General features: G+C 41.2%; 2 protein-coding genes and 1 long non-coding RNA gene across 5 annotated transcripts in view; 1 reads left to right on the top strand and 2 right to left on the bottom strand.

The window, feature by feature from the left end:
- The window catches only part of cacna2d2b (calcium channel, voltage-dependent, alpha 2/delta subunit 2b), a 41994-nt gene extending 40442 nt beyond the window's left edge, over window positions 1-1552 (bottom strand). Inside the window, exon 1 of the mRNA XM_077602450.1 lies at window positions 1060-1552. Coding sequence (XP_077458576.1) covers window positions 1060-1178 — 119 coding nt within the window. The 5' untranslated portion in view covers window positions 1179-1552. The remainder of the gene's footprint in view (window positions 1-1059) is intronic.
- LOC144075445 (uncharacterized) lies at window positions 1014-5269 on the top strand. Its single transcript, XR_013300558.1, has 2 exons — window positions 1014-1738; window positions 4394-5269. It is a non-coding gene; the product is annotated as an uncharacterized LOC144075445 (long non-coding RNA).
- Window positions 5270-6666: 1397 nt separating this feature from the next.
- LOC144075443 (aminoacylase-1A-like) lies at window positions 6667-22457 on the bottom strand. Of its 3 annotated transcripts, none has more exons than XM_077602446.1 (15): window positions 22352-22457; window positions 22039-22204; window positions 18519-18583; window positions 17544-17648; window positions 17381-17475; window positions 17186-17262; window positions 14177-14266; window positions 12177-12233; window positions 12011-12084; window positions 11858-11907; window positions 9786-9930; window positions 8822-8890; window positions 8668-8747; window positions 7793-7853; window positions 6667-7709 (listed from the first exon to the last, which is right to left on the bottom strand). In XM_077602446.1, exons 2-15 carry the CDS (start codon window positions 22160-22162, stop codon window positions 7545-7547), a joined length of 1257 nt encoding a protein of 418 aa, XP_077458572.1. In that variant the 5' UTR covers window positions 22163-22204; window positions 22352-22457; the 3' UTR covers window positions 6667-7544. The 3 variants fall into 3 exon arrangements, with proteins under 3 accessions (XP_077458572.1, XP_077458574.1, XP_077458573.1); XM_077602448.1 differs by having other exon boundaries at window positions 22039-22194; window positions 22352-22447; XM_077602447.1 differs by having other exon boundaries at window positions 22039-22183; window positions 22352-22447.
- Window positions 22458-23034: the final 577 nt, after the last annotated feature.

The raw sequence follows: 23034 nt of genomic DNA, 5'->3' as shown, positions 1-23034 counted from the left end.
AACTGTCAACAGCATGTACGACTGACTAGTGAACAGTCCGTCTTTTGCCTGAAAACTGAAATTAGGTGGGATTGGCTCCAGCTCTCAGCAAATCTGAACTGCATAAGTGGTCAAAAATGAATAACTATATTTATTATAGCCCTTTAATTGTTGTATTTTGTTTGTTATTAATATTTAATTCATTTATAAATGTATTTATTCACTTAAAAATGTATGATAAATAAGATATATATGATGGGCGACCCGGTGGAAGTTAGGTTAGCATATTCGCCTTACAGTTCTGAGATCGAGACTTCAATTCCCGGTGGGTTCCTGTGTGAAATTTGTATGTTCTCCCAGGACCTGTGTGGGTTTTCTCTGGGTACTCTGCTTTCCTTGCACATCCCAAAAACAGGCAGGGTAGGCTGGTTGAACACTCTAATTTGCTCCCAGGTATGCATGTGAACATGAATGGTGTTGGTCTTTTTGTGCCCTGCTATTGGCAGACAGAAAATTCTGTGTCCCTCACTTGCTGCCCACAGGGTGGGATAGGATCCAGCACCCCCGTTGTGAGGATAAGAGGTACTGAAAATGACTGAATGAATGATATAAAAATAATAATAATATGTAGACCTGGCAACATGTAGGCCAGAGTATTTGCGTACATGACCCAAATTGTCACTTTGTGACTATTTAGACTTACGGTTAAATTTCCCTATGGATAATAAGACGTCAATGTTATTGGCCGTAAAATGACATTTCCCATCATGTGTAACACTGGAACAAGAAAATTAGAAGAAAGTATATTGGTGGTGGAAAACACTTTTTTCCCCTCTGGACTAAAGTTGAAAGAGATGACACTTGATGCAGTGAAATGTAAACGAATGTGATATGTTGTACTATTTTGCTGCATTTATAGTGTCCATATTAAAGACCATTCTTTCACATACATGCACACATTGCTGTATAATCACCATCACCGTGAAAATATTACATAAGATCTTAATTACAGCGTCAGGCTTGTGTTTTGTGTCAGTTGAAGCGGACAAGCACGGAAGTTGCCCCACGGCGCTCACTTACGTGTACTGCTGTGGGAAGGTAAGTCCCTCGGAGCCAGGCCACGCCGCGCCTCCGAGCATCAAGATGATCTGCAGAGATACCAAGCGGACGCCGTTGAGACACCTCCCGCCCCTCGCCATCTTCCATTCAAATCCGCGGGTCGACGGCTGGATGGACGGATGCGAGGAAGAAGGCAAAGGATGGAGAGAAAGGAAAGGAGGGAGGAGGGGACCAGGTCCGAGCTGTCGAGCTGACCGGTGTCCGTCTCAGTTTACAGCGAGTTCATCTCTGCGTCTTCAAGAGTGGACGCGGGGGAGGAGAAAGGCTTTTGCCGTGAAGGCATCGCGGGCGATGAGATGCACTACAGTACAATGCAGCTGCCAAGACACTGCAGCGTCTTTGCTCCGGCTCCCACATACACATCACCACCTCCTCCTCTGACGCTCACGCGCAGGCCGGCGCATGCACGAGCACCAGCCCCCCCTCGCCTCAGCTGATGGACGAGAGCGCGTTCGCCAGGCAACAGCGAAGCATCAAGTTGAGTCTTTATTTATAACTACGGGGCCACGTGGGGTTTGCATAAATTTCGCTTTTTTTCCATAGAAGAGCCGTAAGGAGCAGCTGGGTTCCTTAAATCTGGGAACATAGTGTTTTAGATGATGTATTTGGGAGATTTAAAACAAAGCTTCCATTGCAAGATGTATGTAAAATGATTTAAAAAATACATTTACAGATGCTCAAAGAAAGGTCAATTTTGATGGACGGATCAGAGTGGGGCGTGGTTAGCGCGTTGGCCTCACAGTTCTGGGATTGAGGGTTCGTTCTGGGATTGAGGGTTCGTTCTCAGGCGGGTCCCTACAGTATGGAGTTTTCACAATCTCCCTGGGTTTGTGTGGGTTTTCCCTGTGCCCTGTGATTGGTTGGCCACCATTTTAGGGTGTCTCATGCCTGGCGCCCTTTGTTACTAGCTTGGATAGGCTCCAGCACCCACCGTGACCCTTGTGAGGATAAGTAAGGAAAATGAATGAATATATGAGTTGGGCGGCATGGTGAAAAGAGCAGTTGGCATGTCTGCCTCACAGTCTGAGATCGAGGGTTCAATCCCTGGCGGGTTACAATCTTCCTGTGTGGAATTTGAATGTTTTCACCACGCCTGCGTAGGTTTTCTCTGGGTACTACCCCCAGTACAAAAGAAGTGTGCACACAATGGCTGTTTCAAACGAAATTGGCAATCTTGGGGCATGGATTTTTTCAAAGAAAATAGTACTACCTTTTGATTGAAAGGGTCATGTTGTAGACACAAAAGTACTTTACTTTTTGAATGCTTGTAAATTTTGCAGCGTTGCCGAGTAAATTGAGACCTCAAAAGGTGATTATTGGATTGTAGTCCATTCATTCATTTGTTATCCAAGCAGTGTGAGTGGAGTAGTGGAGGGTATTCCAGCCAACAACGGGTACAACTTGAATTGGTTGCCAGCCAATCGGGGGCACATAGAGATTAACAAACATGTACACTCATAACCACGGGCATTTTGAATGTTCAATCAGCCTACCATGAATGTTTTTGTTACAGAGTACCAGGGAGAAAATGCAAACTCCACACAGGAAGGCCGGAACCATCCAGAGGTTGAGCCCTTGATTTCTGAACTGTGAGGCGGATGTGCTAACCACTCTATCACCTAGAATTGTATTTTTTTTTAAAGAATATAAATACATATAAATACAGATATAATATACATGTGATCAATGTACTTTAACACCTCGCTGTTAAACAAATTGAGCATTGCTATTTCTGTTAGCTTCGTTAGACTTCCTAATGCAGTACAGCTTTGTATAACATAATGAATATGATGTAGGACTCAATATTCATTGGCTTAATGGTTGTTTGTTTTGCATTCAACAATAACAACAACAACAACAACACACTTTCGGTGATGGATGAATTAAGGAGTTAATATTAGATAATAAGTCATCATTTCAATTCTTGCTGTAGAGCCGCAAGAAAATGCATACACCCGCTGCGATGATTTTTGACTTCAGCTATACATCACGTACATAAGAGCTACAATGTTTATCCCGGATAGAAAAATAGGTTAACTTTGGGTTGAAAAGATGGAAAGATTTCTTCAATAAGTTTTTAAAATAATAATTGGAGTCCAATTCGTATCCCCCCCAAGTGTTCTTACTTTTCTTGTTCTAAAGAATTACAACATACAGAGATAAGTGTACCCATTAGCAAATCTTTGTTCAGTTACAAATAAATATGTCATGATGTTAAATAATTCAAATAAGCTTTGTCACGTTTGTTGACTGTCAAAGGAGGGGAGGGGGGAAAAATCATGTTGAAAAATGCCTGTCTTTCAATTGCTGGCATTGATGAATTTTCTAGTGAAAGAATCATATTCATAAGTCCTTCCAGTGTTCATGAATATAGATTAGATGGCAGAAATTGCTGAGAGAGCTTTATTACAATATGAGAGAAAAATTGTGGTGCAGAAGCTGGAATTCCTCTCGGCATGCACAATCAGCACATACAGAGCGTGGAAATAAGACCTCGCTATGATGTTTTTTGACATGTTCTTAGGTATAAACAAGATTCATGAAGAGAAATCACTGATCAAAGACAAAATACAGCATTTTAAAAAATCCAAGCGAAAGCTTAGTCTCTATTTGGGAAGTAGAACTTGGAACAATATTAAGTCAGTTATGTTTTGAACCCCATTGGTAATAGACTCCCACTTTCTGTAGTAGTGTAAAAAATATACTCTTACCTTTGCCCTTGCTGGCAGAAACACTTATTATTGATGCATTCAGTTCTGAATGTGGGGGGCCTGGCGACTGAGTGGTTAGCGCGTCGGCCTCACAGTGGGGGACCTGGGTTCAAATCCAGGTCGGTCCCCCTGTGTGGAGTTTGCATGTTCTCCCCGGGCCTGCATGGGTATTTACTAGGTACTCTGGTTTCCTCCCACATTCCAAAGACATGCATGGTAGGCTGATTGGACACTCTAAATTGCCCCTAGGTATGAGTGTGAGCAAGGATGGTTGTTTGTCTGCTTGTGCCCTGCGATTGGCTGGCCACCAATTCAGGGTGTCCCCAAAGTCAGCTGGGATAGGCTCAACACCTCCTGTGACCCTAGTGAGGATAAAGCGGTTCAGAAAATGAGATGAGATGAGTTTTGAATGTAAAGTATGCTGCAGATTTCAGATTTCACCTTGATATTTGTATCTTGGTAAAGTAGGAGACTGGATTCGACTGGACGGGTGTTTATGTTTTATATTGTCAGCTTGGTCTGACTCTCATATGGGCAATATTTACATATTTTGCTAACCTAATTTGAAGTTGCGTACTCTGCAGGTGGAGAAACAGCAGTTGCAGACAAACTGTCAGGAGCAGCTCGTTTGTCCCTCCTGCCCTGCCGTTGGGTTCGAGCTGCTGCGAGTGATTCATGATTACTTCCGGATGTGTGTATTTAAACACGACTGAATTGGTATTCATTGTCAGATCGTACTGCGTGATACTGCATACATCGCTGCAAAGGTACTGTTCTCCATGCTCCGGTTTTGTTTCGTTTTGGGATATACAAGTCCTTGTTATTTTGTAAGGCTTTTTTGAGTCATTAAAGTTATTAGCATGAGCACAATTCGCCTCGTCCCCTCCTGCTTCCCCGCTACTGGGTCCAAATCCCTCTGACCGCGCCACGACGTCTCAGCGCGATCGTAACACAAATAACTTCACGTGTCCAATTAAACCAGTTCAGCGCGCCACCTTGACACCTGATCGACTTTGCCGGCTTCCCAGCCTTTCGCATGTAGCAATTCATTGTAGTCAGTCTTCATGATTTGTGATTCATTGGCTTAAGATTTTTGCTCTCGCTTTCCGAACCCTCTTCCTCGTTCCAGGCCTGGTACTTCTGCACGTGGCTTCCCAGTGCTCGCAGACTTCTCGGCAGCTCTAAACCTCGCTCTCGCGGCCTACCTCTCCTGCAATGGTGAATTCCTTTTTTGTATGAAATCCTATTAAATTGTCATGACTACACGCTTAGAAGTGTTGACCTGACCTTACCTCTGAGGTTTACATGACATGACTGGTGGGAGAAGAAAAGGAGGGGTGAGGGGCTCTTTACACGAGTAGCCTTTGGGCTTCTTCTAAAAATAGCCCACTGGTGATAGGTTATCGAGATTTCCCAAGAAAATGTAAGGAGATTTATTGAAATAAAGTATTGCATACTTTGCCTTATTCCTTTCCTTGATAAATTAAGATTTATTTCCACATGTTCATGAAGCAAGTTGATAACTGTACTTATCTATTGCCTGCTTGGGGCAGATGTGGGTTCAGCTTTAAGTCAACCTAGCAGCTGCCATGTCCCGGGGAGAGCTCAGACTAATTATGATTGTGCAACCTTCCTGCCAGTCCCCCTTGGAGAGGCAAAAAAGAAAAGAAAAAACACTAATTGGACTCTATCTCCCAAGGGAGCTGAACTGTGAATGTGGACAACGTGTTAAGTAAAAACCCTTGAAAATAAAATTGATGGACATTTTTCAACCACTACACACGATAACATCGATGCGGATTAACTACATTTATACAGCCAGGTAACAGCATCATAAAGTATGGTGAAGCCACTAGCTTTGCTTTCATTAGAATAAGGTAAATTATGTTGTGTGTTCTTTTCCTGAAGTTGTGTAGTAGTACCTTTTAACTTAAACCCAATGGCGTAAATATGGACTGTCACGAACAAATGCACATCTATGAAACAATAAAGAGAAGGTTAGTATATACAGAAGAGTGGTGATTAATCACGGCCAGACCCTCCTAGTTAAATTGACATGATGTATGTCGCTTTTAAAGTTAGCTAATGGGTTAAAATACAGATGTGTAGCAGGGTAAATGGTGTTAAAAAATAATGTGTTTTCTCCTTGGCAAAAAGTATACAGTTGGAACTTAAACACTGTGTAACTGGATTGAGAGAACTATAAAATTAAAGTTACTACAACTTTTTTCCAGGTGAAAATCTAAAATTAATTGAGCCTAAAGAAGTTTAAAAATAGTACTTCAAGATTAGATGCAACTACCTCGAATAAATACTGTATCTTCCAGAAATGTAACTCAAATTAGTTTTCATAGTTTGCCACAACCACTGACAGGCTTTTTAAAATTTTGTTTTGATTTTTTTCCCCCTAGTTCTCTGAAAAAACAGTAATGCTAAGTGATGCCTTTTTAGCATGTTGGTCTCCGTTCTACTATTCTTATTTTTACATGTTTGTTCTGATTAAAAAAATAAAAAAATCCCCTCCCAAAAATGCAACTTATTGAGACTTATATATATTTTTCCTCTTCATTATGCATTGTTTGGTTGGTGTGATTTATACTCAAATACGACTAATAGTCTGAAAAATAAGGTACATTACAAATGAAATGTATAAGTAGTAGTTTATGTGAAAAAATCTAACTAAAAATGTTTTAAAATAATTAACATAAAAGAATGATGCGCTAGTTCATACAGTGGATCCCTTCTATTCACAGGTGATAGAACTCGGCTGGACCACAATACACTGCCAATAAGTGTTTTGCAAAAGTCGGATCTCACCCCCAAAAATGCAACAAAAACTTGCGTTTCAAAAATAAAATCAGTTTTAAATGGCATTTATTTATTAAAATAAAGAAAGTGTTGAAAGTCTTGGTTAAAATGGTCATTTTACTGCTTAATAGTGAATATGCTGTGTTGACAGATTTATTGCCTGCCCTTGAAAGCAAAAAAGCAGGAGGTTAACGTCACTTCATGCCATCAGAAACCTTCGCTACACATTTATCAGTATGACAAAAAAATAATAATCAAAATGTGAGCATTGTGATGATATATATTGATTAAAATCGAAGTGGTAAAAATCTGATTTTAAAAAGTGTACTTCATTTACTTAACTACAGTCCGACAACCATATCGTCAAGGAAGATGGTGGTCTTTTAAGACTATACAAACACACAATGGGCGCGAGTAGTTAGTGCGTCGGCCTCACAGCTCAGGGGGCCTGGGCTCAAATCCAGGTCACGTCCACCTGTGTGGAGTTTGCATGTTCTCCCAGGCCTGCGTGGGTTTCCTCCGGGTACTCCGGTTTCCTCCCACATTCCAAAAACATGCATGGTAGGCTGATTGGACACTCTAAATTGCCCCTAGGTATGGGTGTGAGTGTGCATGGTTGTCCGTCTCCTTGTGCCCTGCGATCAGCTGGCCACCGATTCAGGGTGTCCCCCGCCTCTGGCCCGGAGTCAACTGGGATAGGCTCCAGCACCCCCGCGATGCTAATGAGGATAAAGCAGTTCAGAAAATGAGATGAGATGAGACAAACACACACACACTCACACAAACCCTAACTAGTAGAATGTCTTCACAGTAATTCAATTTACAACCTGAGGATTATTTAAAATAATCAAGATTGCCAATGGCTTGATCTGTGAACTTTTGATACATTAGTGTAGTTTGGTTTTGGTAATCATAAAAAAATAGCACTTAACAGTCAGATGGAGTGACAGCTACGTTGGCAAGAGCTGGAATGAGCTTTTTGTATACATCAATGCCTTTCAGGAAGACTTGTTCGTTCAGATATTCATTGTGGTCATGCAGCAGGATTGGCGTCTGATTCATCGGTGAGAATCCAATGGCTGGAATACCCACCTAAAGGACATTCAGTAGAATCAATTAACTAAAAGTAACAAATAAAAAAAACATTTGAAAGGACAGTGACAGTAAATACTCACAGCTCGAATGAAACGGCTGTCTGTAGCAGCAGGAAATATCTCTTTTTCCAGTTTGATATCCCTGAGGCAGTGTTTTTAACACAACAGAAGAACAGACGTTTATCAACTGCATTTTTGGTAAAACATGAAATGCCGAGATCAATCAATAAATTAGACACAGGCCATCGCTTGGTTGGTTAAGTTCACCAGACTGTGATTAAAAGATATAAAATTACTTTGAATTTTTTTACTTTCTAGTTAATTATCATAAAATGTTCCTAATTCCAAATTTTACAGTTTGGAATATTTCCCTTTTCATGAATATTTAACAGCAACATTAACATTGTCAACGTATGACAACATGAATTAAAAGAATGAATGTTAAGAAGTAAATTCGAACTCTTACTGTTTGACTTGCAATAAATTCTTTCTATTCCTATTTATTGGTATTTCATTGTCAAATGAATAAAAGAGATATTGTTCAAAATTGAAGGCCTTTGTTTTGTTCTTTATGGCAAGTGTGGCTAATGCGATTTTCAAGTACAAATGACCAATAGTGTAAAAACACCTTTTAAAATTGTATGTTTTAAAATGGTATATTTTAAAAGGACAGATAACACAAATGTTTATAAATCTAAACAACATTGCTGCCTAATCCAGAATTATAAAACCAAGTATGTAAATTTCCAGGATAAAAGGGCACATGTAAAGAGGTATACTTTTTTTAAGTATTTCAAATTCCTGAGTTGGACCTTTAAAAGTGCTGATCTTTCCTGTGTTTAACATAAATCTTTTCAAATTGTGTGGTTGGGTAGTGTATTGGCTAATCATACATTGAGTGCACGAAATCTCAGAGCCAGGGATTGATATGTTGATAGGGCAAATATGAAACTCACATTTCTCTGCAGGCTTGGCTGAAGGCACTCCACCAGGGATCACTCTCTTGCGTGGATGTAATGTTTTGGTTCATGTGTTTCTGGACAAAACAGTGGAAGCCAATTGAGGCTCCTCGCCACAGCAATTCTCAATCCGAGCGGATTGCACCCTAACCTGAGCAAATTCATATGTGACATCATCTCCTGCTTCCTTACACCAACCCTGGATCACCTTCTCAAATTCCTGCCGAGATAAAGGAACGTGTTAATTTGAATAGTCACACACGGACATATATATACCGTATTTTCACGACTATTCGGCGCATCGTATTTTTAGCCGCAGTGTCAGTAACGAGTGCTATTTCTGTATTTTAAACACACAAAGCACGCACCGTTTTTTAGACGCATATATATTATATATTATATATGGATGAACATCGAAACGCAATAGTGCTGGCTACCGGAAGCAGCCTATTTCCGGGTTCCGGTGCGCAGTGACTGCTGGGAAATATAGTTCTTGCACGCTACACCCACACGCTAAAACACGTTTTTAAAAAGGCAACGGAAGCAAAACTGAGTTGGGTTGTACTTTATTTAGACATTTTACAACTTACTCACGTCATCATCACCCACCAATCCATCAAAGTCCTCATTTTCTGTGTCCGAATTAAACAATTGCACAAATGAGTCTTCCAAAACGGCGGGTCCAGCGTTTGTAGTTCTCAAGCCTCTGGGAATGACGGCAAGCTCAGAGTTAATATATATAATATATATATAGTTCGGTGTCTACCTTTGAATGCTCTGTTGACGCCAACATCTAGCGGCAGGATTTCTTTTGTAAATACAGCCGAAATGATCATACTGGGTGTATTGAAGAACTGGGTGTATTGAAGAACTGGGTGTATTAAGAACTCGATATCCCAGCAGTCACTGCGCAGTACTTTATCTACGGGAAATAGTAGAGTCGGTGGCTGCTTGCCGTAGTTGTCCTATCGACTGATTTATTTAATTTTATCGTGATAACAATTTTAGTATTGGTCCATATATATATATATTGAATGTCATTAAATGAGCACTGCTAGACAGAAGGGATAGGACATCTGTCGCCATCAATTACAGATGATGAGTTGAACACTAACCTGTAGATTTACTGTTGGCGGTATCCTTAGGTCAAAGCTGACATCCATTTCAGCTGGAATTACATTGTAGGCCACACCCCCTTTCACCATTGTCATATTGACTGTGGTGACGTCACCTAGTGTAAAACACTGACTGGTGTCGAGCCTAGAATAACAATACATGGCCAGGGTAAAACACTTAAACAGCACACAATTTGCACCAATAAAGTAGATCCCCATCAGAGTTTATTTAAATTACAGGTGGCAAGGTGAAAGTGCGCCACCACGGCGATTGGCTGGCCACCGATTCAGGGTGTCCCCCGCCCGGAATAGGTGAGTTAGCAATTCCATTAGAATCTTTTTCTTTCAAAAGAGAGACAGTGGAAGATGCGCTTTTGAAACACTGTGTATATATGTATATATACACATACTTACAATGGGGCAAATAAGTATTTAGTCAACCACCAATTTTGCAGGTTCTCCTACTTGAAAAAATGAGAGGTCTATAATTGTCAACATGGGTAAACCTCAACCAAGAGAAACAATATGGAAAAAAACTGAAAATCACATTGTTTGATTTTTAAAGAATTTATTTGCAAATCGTGGTGGAAAATAAGTGTTTGGTCAATACCAAAAGTTCATCTCAATACTTTGTTATGTACCCTATGTTGGCAATAACGGAGGCGAAACGTTTTCTGTAACTTCACAAGCTTTTCACACTCTGTTGCTAGTATTTTGGCCCATTCCTCCAGGCAGATCTCCTCTAGAGCAGTGATATTGTGGGGCTCTCGTTGGGCAACACGGACTTTTAACTCCCTCCACAGATTTTCTATGGGGTTTTGATCTGGAGACTGGGTAGGCCACTCCAGACCCTTGAAATGCTTCTTACGAAGCCACTCCTTTCCTGATGGAAGGAGTTTTTCACTCAAAATCTCTCGATACATGGCCCTATTCATTCTTTCCTTTACACAGATCAGTCGTCCTGGTCCTTTTGTAGAAAAACAACCCCAATGCATGATGTTTCCACCCCCATGCTTCACAGTGGGTATGGGGTTCTTCAGATGCAATTCAGTAATCTTTCTCCTCCAAACACAAGAACCTGTGTTTCTACCAAAGAGTTCTATTTTGGTTTCATCTGACCATGACACATTCTCCCAGTCCTCTTCTAGATCATCCAAATGCTCTCTAGCGAACCGCAGACGGGCCTGGATGTGTGCTGGCTTCAGCAGGGGGACACGTCTGGCAGTGCAGGATTTGAGTCCCTGGCGGCGCATTGTCTTACTGATAGTAGCCTTTGTTACTGTGGTCGCAGCTCTCTGTACGTCATTCACTAGGTCCCCCCATGTGGTTCTGGGATTTCTGCTCACTGTTCTTGTTGTTTGACGCCACGGGGTGAGATGTTGCATGGAGCCCCAGATCGAGGGAGATTATCAGTGGTCTTGTATGTCTTCCATTTTCTAATAATTGCTCCCACAGTTGATTTCTTTACACCAAGCGTTTTACCTATTGCAGATTCAGTCTTCCCAGCTTGGTGCAGGTCTACAATTTTGTCTCTGGTGTACTTCGGGTCTTTGGTCTTGGCCATAGTGGAGTTTGGAGTGTGAGAGACGGAGGTTGTGGACCGGTGTCTTTTATACCGATAATGAGTTAAAACAGATGGTATTAATACAGGTAACGAGTGTAGACCTCATTAGACCTCGTTAGAAGATGTTAGACCTCTTTGACAGCCAGAAATCTTGCTTGTGTGTAGGTGACCAAATACTTATTCTCCACTCTAATTTGGAAATAAATTCTTTAAAAATCAAACAATGTGAATTTCTGGGTTTTTTTTCCCCACGTTGAGGTTTACCCATGTTGACAATTACAGGCCTCTCTAATTTGATCTCTTGTCAAGTAGGAGAACTTGCACAATTGGTAGTTGACTAAATACTTATGTGCCCCTCTGTACATATACATAATATATATTTTTATGATATCTGTATTGCACCACGATTTGAACAGAGGAGTGCATCCCCACAATTACCTATGGGTTACAGTACAGCTTAAATGAAAAGGGCAAAATAAGTGCAACTACAATATTCTTTACTTCTTACCTGTGTTTCTCCTTCTCTCTAAAACCCAGGAATGAGTTGATGATATGGCGCTGTAAAAGAGAAATAAAAGACCAGGATTGTTCTAGTTTGCATGTTCTCCCCATTGTTCTAGTCTGTTATATCAATTGCTGACACAAAAACTCAGAATCTCACCAGCTTCTCAGCCGCTGTGTTCTCCACAAACCTCGAGCCATGACCAGGACTGCCTGGACAGTGGATGGTAATCCCTAAAAAATATCATGCACTGTTTTGATTTAACATTCACTAGATTGCTTGAAAATGATTTCTTTTAAAAATTAAGGTTTGTATTTCTACTCACACCAGGGATTCCTTTCCCCATAAAAGACAGTGAAGGCATTACCAGGGTTGGCCAGACCTAGAACGCAGGTATGGAAAAAATAGTTACAATGTACTATCTACACACCATCAAATCAATAAGACAAACCACTTTAAAAGGGTGTCAAAAACACCCATCTACTGATTTTCATCATGCGTACCGCGCATCCTCGTAAGGGTTGCAGAAGTAGATTCTAAATATTGTGTGGGAAGCTTTCTTGCCTACCTATCTGACCCTCAGCCCAATTTATATAATGCTTGTGTTTTACCAAATTAAGAAAAATATCAATTTGGGAATAAAAAAAAGTTTCCTTTTCTGAACATTTTAAAATTGAAATAGGGCTTCGGGTAGTAAATCATCTCCATGAAAAAATATTACTTTAAAATTAGCTGACAATAAAAGGAAGAGAGCGATAATAGTGAAATCACGTAAATGAGTTGGAGGCTAAGGATGAAAGAGCGGAAGCTCTTTTTTTAAAAATAATTATTAAATCACACATTTATATCGTTTTATGATAAAGCCATTCTACTTTAACGGAGACTGAAATTGCTTAAATGGCTCACGGCTACCAAGTTGCTTTAATTATCTCTTACAAAACACACTTCAAATAGACATTTAATCAAGTATTTCAACGATACTAGAGGGAAGGCTGTTACAAATTGCATGCTTTAGTTCAGGCATGTCCAAATTCTGGCCCAAGTCCTAAAATTAGCATTGAAAAACTTTTCTTGCATTGTCTTGTATTGCCTACAAAGAAGTCATCTAAAGGTGTGGTGAGTTCCTTTCAAGCTAAAGGCCTCTTGTCATACTGTCATTTGTTTGAGTGAATGGGTGTCAATTAAGTAAACCTGACTTGGATTAAAGTTAGCAAATTAGAAATTAAGGTATATAATTAGAAATTAAGGTATATGGTTCTGTCTCCTTTTGCCCCATGGCTGGCCACCAATTCAGGGTGCCCCCGCCTGGTGCCTGTGGTTGGCTGCTGTGTGCTCCAGCACTCCCCGCAATCCTTGTAAGGATAAGCGGTATGGAAAAAGAGTCTCATCTCATTTCCTGAACCGCTTTATCCTCATTAGAGTCACGGGGGTTGCTGGAGACTATCCCAGCTGTCTCCAGGCGGACAACCATGCCCACTCACACTCATACCTAGGGGCAATTTAGTGTCCAATCAGCCTATTATGCATGTTTTTGGAATGTGGGAGGACACCGGAGTACCCGGAGGAAAGCCACGCAGGCCCGGGGAGAACATGCAAACTCCACACAGTTGGACCGACCTGGATTTGAACCCAGAACTCCAGAGCTGTGAGGTCGACGCACTAACCACTCGCAACACCGGGCCGCCCTCGGAAAAAGACTGAATGTCTTTATTGATTGATGTTGATGATTACATTCTATAGTTGACAGCATTTGTAGTTATAACTTTTTTTTTTAATGAAAAAATAATTTTTAAAAAACTGGTGAGCACTGTTATAGGCTTTAACGGTTGCATATCAAAGATTCAAATGTATCCTTAACCAAATCATCCAGTGGTGGTGCTACTAGTATTGCTTATTGTGATCTTATTTTTTTGTGTGTTCATTTCTACTTGGTTTTGCAACTCATGATGGTTTCTTGGTCAACAGTTTGTTTATCTAATGGTATCGGCGGTAGGTAGAGTTTATTCATCTTTCCAACTGATAAAGGAATTCGTTAACAGCCGGGAAGTCCATCTGGTGGAAGCAAAGCAAGGACAGCTATGCCGCTATTATGGTGATTATGCAATGAGCAGTAGGAAAAGTCAGGCAGTCTCAATAGAGGATTACAAAATACTGTCTGTTTGGATTAGACATGTAACTCTCAGCTAGACGGTTGTCTTTAATTGCGTGTAATGAACTGGTAGAAAACCATGAGCATTGGCGATTTTTCTAGGAACTTTCTGTCTTGAGCTGTTTGGCAAAATATGGTCAGTTAATGTATGTTAACTTGTTGTGTTGTCCAATAACCTTCATCCAGGGCAAAGCCAATGTTTAACTTCTGGAAGTCTGGGTGCCGAACAAATGCTTCCATGCCTTTTTTACCTCCAACCTCCTCATCTAAAACACAAAGGGTCAATAAAATAGTCAAATCAAAATGCATTTCATTTGAAAACTGAATTTATATTCTTTCGACCTTATTTAAGTCCAAGCATCAGATGATTTGTTTGTATCCAGGCAAATTATAGCACCGTATTTTCACGACTATAAGGCGCACCGCATTATAAGGCGCACCCTCAATGAATGACACATTTTATTTTTTTCCATATATAAAGCGCACCGCATTGTAAGGCATCGACTGATTTATTTGTGTGATAACAATTTTAAAATTGGTCCATATATAAAGCGCACTGGATTATAAGGCGCCCTGTCTATTTTGGAGAAAATTTAAGACTTTTAAGTGCGCCTTATAGTCGTGAAAATATGGTAATTGTCTTTTTGATGGCCTGAACATGAAAGTCAAAACGTTTGTACCGGTAAATTTGCTTTAGGGCAGGGGTCTCAAACTCAAATTACCTGGGGGCCGCTAGAGGCAGAGTCTGGGTGAGACTGGGCCGCATCAGGATTTCCACAAGAAAAGCGCTGATAAAACATTCCAACGTTATCAAATATCTTTATTTTTTAACAAAAAAATATGAAATAAACCTCAGTGAAGTAGAGCACATCCCCATATTCTGACTCAATTTCCTCTAAAAAAAAGCACAGAACCTTCTGTGCTTTAACCCCCTGGATCTGATTTGGTTGATGCATTTCACAACGACAGACATCACATTGTCAAACTTCAGGCATCTGCTGCAAAGGGCCTGCTGATGGATAATGTAGTGCAGAGCTATGGCCTCCTCCACAACCTCCTCTTCCAGTTTTTTTGAACAAGTTCTACCAGTCCATTCTTCCTCCCTGTCATTGATGGGGCGCCATCGGTTGTTATTCCAACAAAGCTCTTCCATGGCAAACTGGCATTCTCAATGGCATCACACAGCTGGTGAAATATTTCCTTAGCGGTGGTCTGCCATGCATTGGAATTACTGTGAGCAACTCCTCCATCACTTCAAAATTGTCATCAACACCACGGACATATATTGCGAGCTGGGCAGTGTCTGTGATGTCTGTGGTCTCATCAAGAGCCACTGAATATACACTGAAACATTGTGCTTTCTCACACAGTTGATCATAAATGTCACTTGACAGGTCAGAAATGCGCTCTGCCACGGTGCTGGCAGAAAGGCTGATGTGGTTGAACTGACTTTTCTTTTCTGGACAGACAAAATGTGCAGCCTGTAATATGCACTTTTTGATAAATTCACCTTCTGTGAATGGCTTTCCTCCTTTAGCAATCAACTCACAAACGGCGTAGCTAGCTTCGACTGCTGCATTACTGTCTTTGGTAGCCTTCTTGAAGAAATCCTGTTGCCTCAGAAGACGTGTTTTAAGACTGGCAACCTGGTAGGCTCTCTCATCTCCCTGGTATTTTTCGTACTCCTCAGCACGTCTCGTAGTATAAAGACGTTTCAAGTTGTATTCCTTGTGCACCGCAACTTTTTCAGTGCAAATGAGACACATCGGGGTGCCCCTGTGCTCAACAAAGAAATATTGCACTCCCCACTTTTCTTGAAACTGTCTGTGCTCATCACCAACCTTTCTCTTCACGGCAGGCTTTGAAAGAGACATCTATGGGAACTTTTAGTCGCGTGGGTCTGTGGCGCATGTGCACTTTCGCTCTCCGATCGTATTGGATTACGGCAGTTCTCTGAATTTCTCAAGTGTCATGTTAATGCACTTACTGTTAAGTTTCAGTTTCACTCGCGGAAATGGCTACAGACACAGGCTGGATCACGGATCATAGCGCCTCATTCAGTTCTATGCTGAGAGCAGCGGAGGACTGTGCGCGCCAAGCGGAGTGATCGGCTTCACGGCTTCTCCTCCGCCCAGCTGATTGGAGGAATTAATGAGTGAGTGAGTGAGCGAGGCACTGGACAGCCCGGCCGATGTCCCGCCCTCCAGAGCCGTATACCTCACCGTGATTGGTTCATTCAGGTCCGAACACAACAAGTGTCATTCATATCAATCTTGCGGGCCGCACGAACATTAATCTTTCATATTAAGACTGGGGCCGCAAATTATTGTCCCGGGGCCGCAGTTGGCCCGCGGGCCGCGAGTTTGAGACCCCTGCTTTAGGAGTTCTGAAAACAGCATCCACAGGAAAGGTTGCTTTTTTAAATTGCCTCTAACAGCAGTTTGAGAGATCAACATAAAATTCTATCAATGTTTTTATCATAACTAAACTAACTAATTTAATAAACTCAAGGACCAGGGATGTCTTCAATCTGATGACGTAATTGGAAATCGGGGCCAATCACAAACTTTTCAGAGAATTGAAACCGGATGAGAAAGATTGAGTTTTTAAAGTATATTTATGTTACACTGAATACAGGGGGAGTACTACTCAACTAACTTACGAATGAATACTTCTCCATACAAAATATTCATGTTAAGCCTTGATGGGGAGTCATTTGTTCCAAGATACAAAAAAATCCAAGTTACAAAATGTCAAATGAACACCGTCGGATCTTAAAATCAGGTGACTCTGTTTAGGGGGGAAAAATATTTGACTAGAACAAGGGTGGGCAAACTATTCCACAAATGGCCGCAGTGGGTGCAGGATTTCATTCCAACCCATAAAAAGGCCACCTTTTCACTAATCTGGTGACCTGCAAGTACAATCAGTGGATTGCAGTCAGGTGCTTCTTGCTGTCTGCAGAAATCTCATTGGTGAAAGTGCCTTTGCTGGATCGGTTGCAACCAAAACCTGCAACCACAACGGCCCTCGAGGACCGATTTGCCCAGCCCTGGACTAGAACATTTTACGGACCAATTCTGATTGTGGCTTTCAACGTGACTGCATTGCGTTCATAAAGAACTTTCTTATGTGACATACAAGATTAGGCAAAATCTGAAGAAATAACAGATTAAAACACTTACCGGGAACAAACATTAAGTGCACAGTACGCAACAATTCCTGTCCCGAAGCCTTCAGCCATCTCACAGCCTGAATGTACCTAGAGATAGAAGACTGAAGTCAGAAGGGGAAGTATATAGAATATTCTCATGTTTTACGACAACAGTTCACAATTATGAATTCTATGTAGCTAAGTAGTCTAGTCTTTTTCTACCCACTGTATTGTCACACATTTCATGTCCTGGGAGCCGCGGCCATAAATGTTGCCTTCTGGATCTTTGAAAGCACTGAAAGCATCATATTTCCAATGCTCCTGCGGGGGGAAATGACATTCTGTAATTATACATGTCAAACAATGGTACTGGGCAAGAATTATAGTACCTGGAAAACTGGCACAACATCTGTGTGGGAATTCAATAAAACAGATTTCAAGTTGGGATTGGTTCCTTGCCAGGTCATAATGGACACAACTTTGCCTGGGCATACCTAAGAAATCGAGAAAAAAAATAATTAGTCTCCTTGGAGGAATATTTGAAATGTGTTTGGAGAAACTCTAATCAATAAAAAAATCAAATGGTTTGCATGTTCTCCCAGGGTTGAGTGCATTTTCTCCGGGTACTCTGGTTCCCACCCACATCGAAAAAACATGCACGGTAGGCTTGTTGAACACTCTAAATCGCCCCTCAGTATGAGTGTGAGCATGAAAGATTATGCCCTGCGATTGACTGGCCACCAATTCAGGGTGCCCACCGCCTGGTGCCCAGTTAGCTGGGATAGCCTCCAGCACCCCCTGCAACCCTTGTGAGGATAAGCGGTTTGGAAAATGAATTAATGAAAAATCAAAAAGAATTAAAAATTACTACGTATTAATTTATTAATTCCTTTTATATGAATTTTAGAAAAAATATGTCTAATGATAAAATTTTGTCATCCCATTAAAAAGCTTGAATGGTACCAATGTTGAGTATGCAAATATATTCAACTGCTAATTGTTTACAACAGTGGTCCCCAACCTTTTTCTCACCGCGGACCGGTAAAGCTTTCTGGGGAGGGCGACACGACGGCAAAAAAAGTCCCAAGCATAATAGCAATTATATATTATTATTATTATAACAACTTGTCTCATTTCAAGTAGGAGGGCGAGATTGAAAACCTTAATATTTTTTACTCTGACGGGCCATCACTAGGTAAGTCGCGGACCTGTATGGGTCCACGGACCGGTGGTTGGGGACCACTGGTTTACAAGACATGCAGCCAATATACAACATATATTTGTTTCTTTAATGGCAACTTAAAAGTATGTTTATTGAGGCATGGAAGGTTTCTGAATGTCTATTTTTTTGGGAAGAAAAACACCTCTATCTTCTTCATGGGCAATCCAAGTTCCACTGCAACTTTGTCTAGAAATCTCAGAGCAGCATCTGCAAATAAAAGAAGAACAAAGAGTTTAACACGTGTTCCATTTTTTTGTGTTTTGTTTTGTTTTTAGGGGCAGTGAATCCTTACTATTCATTAATTTGCCATGCCTTTAATTCTGTGAAACCTATCCTATTACAACAACAACAAAAACTCTTACTGAAATGTATTTCTCCCCCAAAACTGGAAAGTAGTAATTAGGAAATAGTAATATTTCTAAATTCTAAAGAGATAAGATTAAAAGAAATTAGTGATTTTTTTAAACGTGCATTTTAAATTTGGTTCTAAGGTTCAGGATCATATTATGATTTCCTGGTCTACAAACACCACGGCAGTAGTGAAGAAGGCCCAGAAACGATTCCATTTCCTCAGGGTGCTCAGGAGGAACAACTTGGACACTAAGCTTCAGGTAACCTTCTATAGAGCCACTATGGAGAGCATCCTGGCATACTGCATTACAGTGTGGTACGCTGGAAGCACGGCAGCAGACAGAAAGGTCATGCAGAGAGTGATTAACACTGCCCAGAAGATCGTCAGCTGCTCTCTGCCCTCGCTGGAAGACATTGCCAGCCCTCGTTACCTCAGCAGAGCCAGGAACATTGTCGGGGACCCATACCACCCTGGTCACAACCTGTTCCAGCTGCTGCCCTCTGGCAGACGCTACAGGTCTCACAAAGTACGGACAAATAGGCTTAAGGACAATTTTTTGCCACATCCATCAGGACTCCAAACTTGCAGTAGCACGACACACAATCCCTTCTGTGTAATAACTTCGGGGTGAGGTAACATGAAAAGCCGTTGGGCGGTGATCTGCCTCCTACTGGCTGACTGAAGGTAAGTGAGGAGACAGTGAGAGGTAAGTGATCCGCTCGGGGATGATGCGATGTATCCATCATGGCAGAATGCCAACAAGTCTGAAATTATCACTTTTTGGGCCTTTTGCCGGGAAAGCGCACCTTATGGAGAAGCACTACCGATTTCGTCATACGCAGCTGGGTATGATGACAATTAGGCTTTTGTCGAGTCAATGATGATGACAAAGCTCATGTCCAATTATTATTATTATGATTTGTTATACACTGAAATAAATTGGCTCATCTTTTTACTGAAGATGTCAATTACTAGTGTTTTTTTAATTTAATGTACACTGCCATATATAGACAACATAACATAACCAACAAACAGAACATATAAATAGCTGTTCAGCTGTAACTAACTGTGATCCTTTGGCACAGAGGCTACAGCGCCACACTATGCAAGTTGCAATGTAACTACCTTGAACTTCACATCATCTAATGTTTTTCTTCAAAGATCCTTAATCCGATTAAAGTTTTGATTCAAACCTATTGTTCATCTGCAAAGATTAGATAATAAGTGCTATCAGTCAAGGTTTTTGTAACATTATCTTGTCTTCTGGTAAGTACACGGTTTATGGATAACCAAAAACAACTCAAAGTCCTCCTGACAGCAAAGAGGGAAGGTATGTAACGTGAAATATGCAAAGATGGCAGTAGTTCATATGTAAAAACATGCTAGTTAGAACTATAGAGGTGCAGCAATGTTTCTGTCCCTTTCACGTTGGCATTTTACTAGCTAGCATGTGGTTCCTTTAGTGGTCTGTGATTGAGTCAAGTAAGGTCATGCATCACGCTAGGAGTTTCTAATATTTTGGATAAAAGGCACAATTAACTTATGAAACCTTGAACTCATATTGCATCAAGTCACGCTTTTTAATGAACACCTCCAAATAATGAAATTTCGAACACAACACTTTCAGAACACAGAGATAATTAGAAAATCTAACCTGGTAAAGACTTGCTACTTTGTTAAAAAATAAATGAATGTGTGTATCACACTGCTCCTATGTGGACTTGGTGCATAGAGCATGAGAAGTACACGTAACAAGAAAATCACATTCATTCATCTTCCATACCGCCCATCCTCAAAAGGGTTGCAGGGTTTGCTGGAGGCTAACCCAGCGGTCATCGGGCAAAAGGTAGACTGCATCCTAGACTGGTCGCAAGTCTGCCGTAGGGTACACAGAGGGACAAACGACCATACATACTCACAATTATACTGCCACCAGCAGGAATCGAGCCCACACCGACTCACACCCACATCAAAGTCAGGCGAGTGAACCACTACACCACAAGGCAACCAAGAAAATTCCAAGGAAATTCCAAGGAACATTATCTCTCATCTAATCTCATCTCATTTCAGCCTATCATGCATGTTTTTGGAATGTGGGAGGAAACCGGAGTACCCGGAGGAAACCCACGCAGGCCCGGGGAGAAAATACAAACTCCACAGTGGTGGACATGACCTAGATTTGAACCTAGGACCACAGAGCTGTGAGGCCGACACGCTAACCACTCGCTCCACCGGGCCGCGGAACATTATGACAAATCTAAATAATTCTGATTAGTTTTTTTCCACCATCACCCAGTCTTATGTCCAAGCACTGGATCCAATTTGATCCAGCATATGCGCACATGTTTCTCTTGACAAGTCAGGGGCCATCCACAAACGTGGCCACAAGTCAGAATTTTAACTTTAAAATCAGAATTCTTCTGAGTTTTTACTTCTGAGAGAAATTTGTTTTTTTCTTTTAGCTCTAGGTGTGAATATCAGCTCAAAAAACAATATTTTTGTCTCTTTGAGGTCGGTTGCTCTGAAAACAGCAGACAGTGAGCGTTCATGGTTGTGTTGACTCATCAATACAAGTTTCCTCCCACATTCCAAAAACATGCATGGTAGGCTGATTGGACACTAAATTCCCCTTAGGTATGGGTCTCAGTGTGCATGGTTATCCTTTGTCTCCTTGTGCCCTGCGAATGGCTGGCCACCGATTCAGGATGACCCCCTCCTCTGGCCCAGAGTCAGCTGGGATAGGCTCCAGCACCCCCATGACCCTAGTGAGGATAAAGTGGTTCAGAAAATGAGATGAGAAAAGTTGTTATATGGCCTACACCAGGTGTGGCCAAGTCTAGTACTCGAGAGCCCCTATCCCTATGCCATATCTCCCTCCTCTACCACACCTGAATCAAATGATCAACTCATCAGCTAGCTGTCCAGAAACTTGATACCAATCCAGGTGATTTAATTCAGGTGTTTTGGTGGAGGGAGACATGGAAAACAGACCGGAATGGGGCTCTCCAGGACCGGACTTGGCCACCCCTGGCGTACACAATTTGAAATGATCAAAAAACATAAAATACAGGAAAACGTATACGATGACAGATTGGCTGGCCACCGATTCAGGGTTTTGTCCCCCACCTGGTGCCCCTAGTTGGCTGGGATAGACTCCATGCAACCCTTGCAAGAATAAGCAGTGCAGAAAATGAATGAATTAATTATACTTTAAACGAGTAGGATCTCAGTTAACGACCTGATATAGTCCAGACAGGTCGCTTTTGACAATTGGGTGACATTTGTCATGAGTCAACAAGTTCAGGCTCACCATAGTCTGGTTCAGGGTGGACTGTCTTGAGGCGGAGGTATTCTCTGAATAGGCTGACAGAAGGCTCTTCTCCTGCGGGAGACATGTGTGCCCCACAGGGGCAGTCTTCTTTGTCAGGTAGCATGGTGGTGGTGACAGGCGACTTCTGTTGACAGACTGGTGTAGGCTATAAAAAATATTGCAAGAGACCTTGATCTATTTCGAGCTAAGATCGTTAGCAGTGAACTTGACAAGCCGAGTTTAACCACGCGGTTGCAAAGTCTAAGGCGACACTGAATTAGTGAGCTACCGTGTAGTTTCAAGTTAAACTCACCGATCTGTCAGTGCTGTCAATTTGCTGTCAACCTCGTTTTAAGAGGGGGGAAAATCAGACACAAGCGATCATTTAGAGTTGGGTCGCGTTTCTTTCTAGCATTACGGTTAAGGCAGCCGTGAAACCCATTTCAAAATAAAATTCTTAAATCTAGTCAGATGTTTGGGATAATTTCGATAAGAAATCAATGTAAGATCAAATATTACATCCCGATTGTAATCCAAGACATATTGTGACTCCAACTTTCAGGAGATTTATCAACTATATTCTTACACATTTGAGTTAGTGTTCCAGGATCATAAATGTAGTAACTACTACTTGAAATGAAATTCCTCCTGCAAAGTCATCTCCACTCTAAAAACTATATAGCATCTTCAAACGTGTTTAAAAAATATCCACAATATTTTATATAGAATATAACACTTCTGATGCCATCGAGCCCTTTAAGTCATGTTGTGCAAATGTGTGTTCTTTAATAATATTATTAAATGTTGGTTATAATTTATCTACACGAGGAGCATTTTTCAATGAATACCCCCACATCATGAACCATGTTGCACTATGACACTTTCCAGTTTCCTGTAAAATGCCTCTGGTGACACTAGCAGAAAAACAACCCTGTTAGGTGGGAAGTGCTCTTTGAGTGGTATATTGCTGTCAATTATTCATCCAGTCATTTACAA

This window comes from Stigmatopora argus, chromosome 6 (genome assembly GCF_051989625.1).
Source record: "Stigmatopora argus isolate UIUO_Sarg chromosome 6, RoL_Sarg_1.0, whole genome shotgun sequence".
NCBI lineage: Eukaryota > Metazoa > Chordata > Actinopteri > Syngnathiformes > Syngnathidae > Stigmatopora > Stigmatopora argus.
Note: the sequence above shows the minus strand (reverse complement) of the source record. Positions and strands in the feature narration are given on the sequence as shown.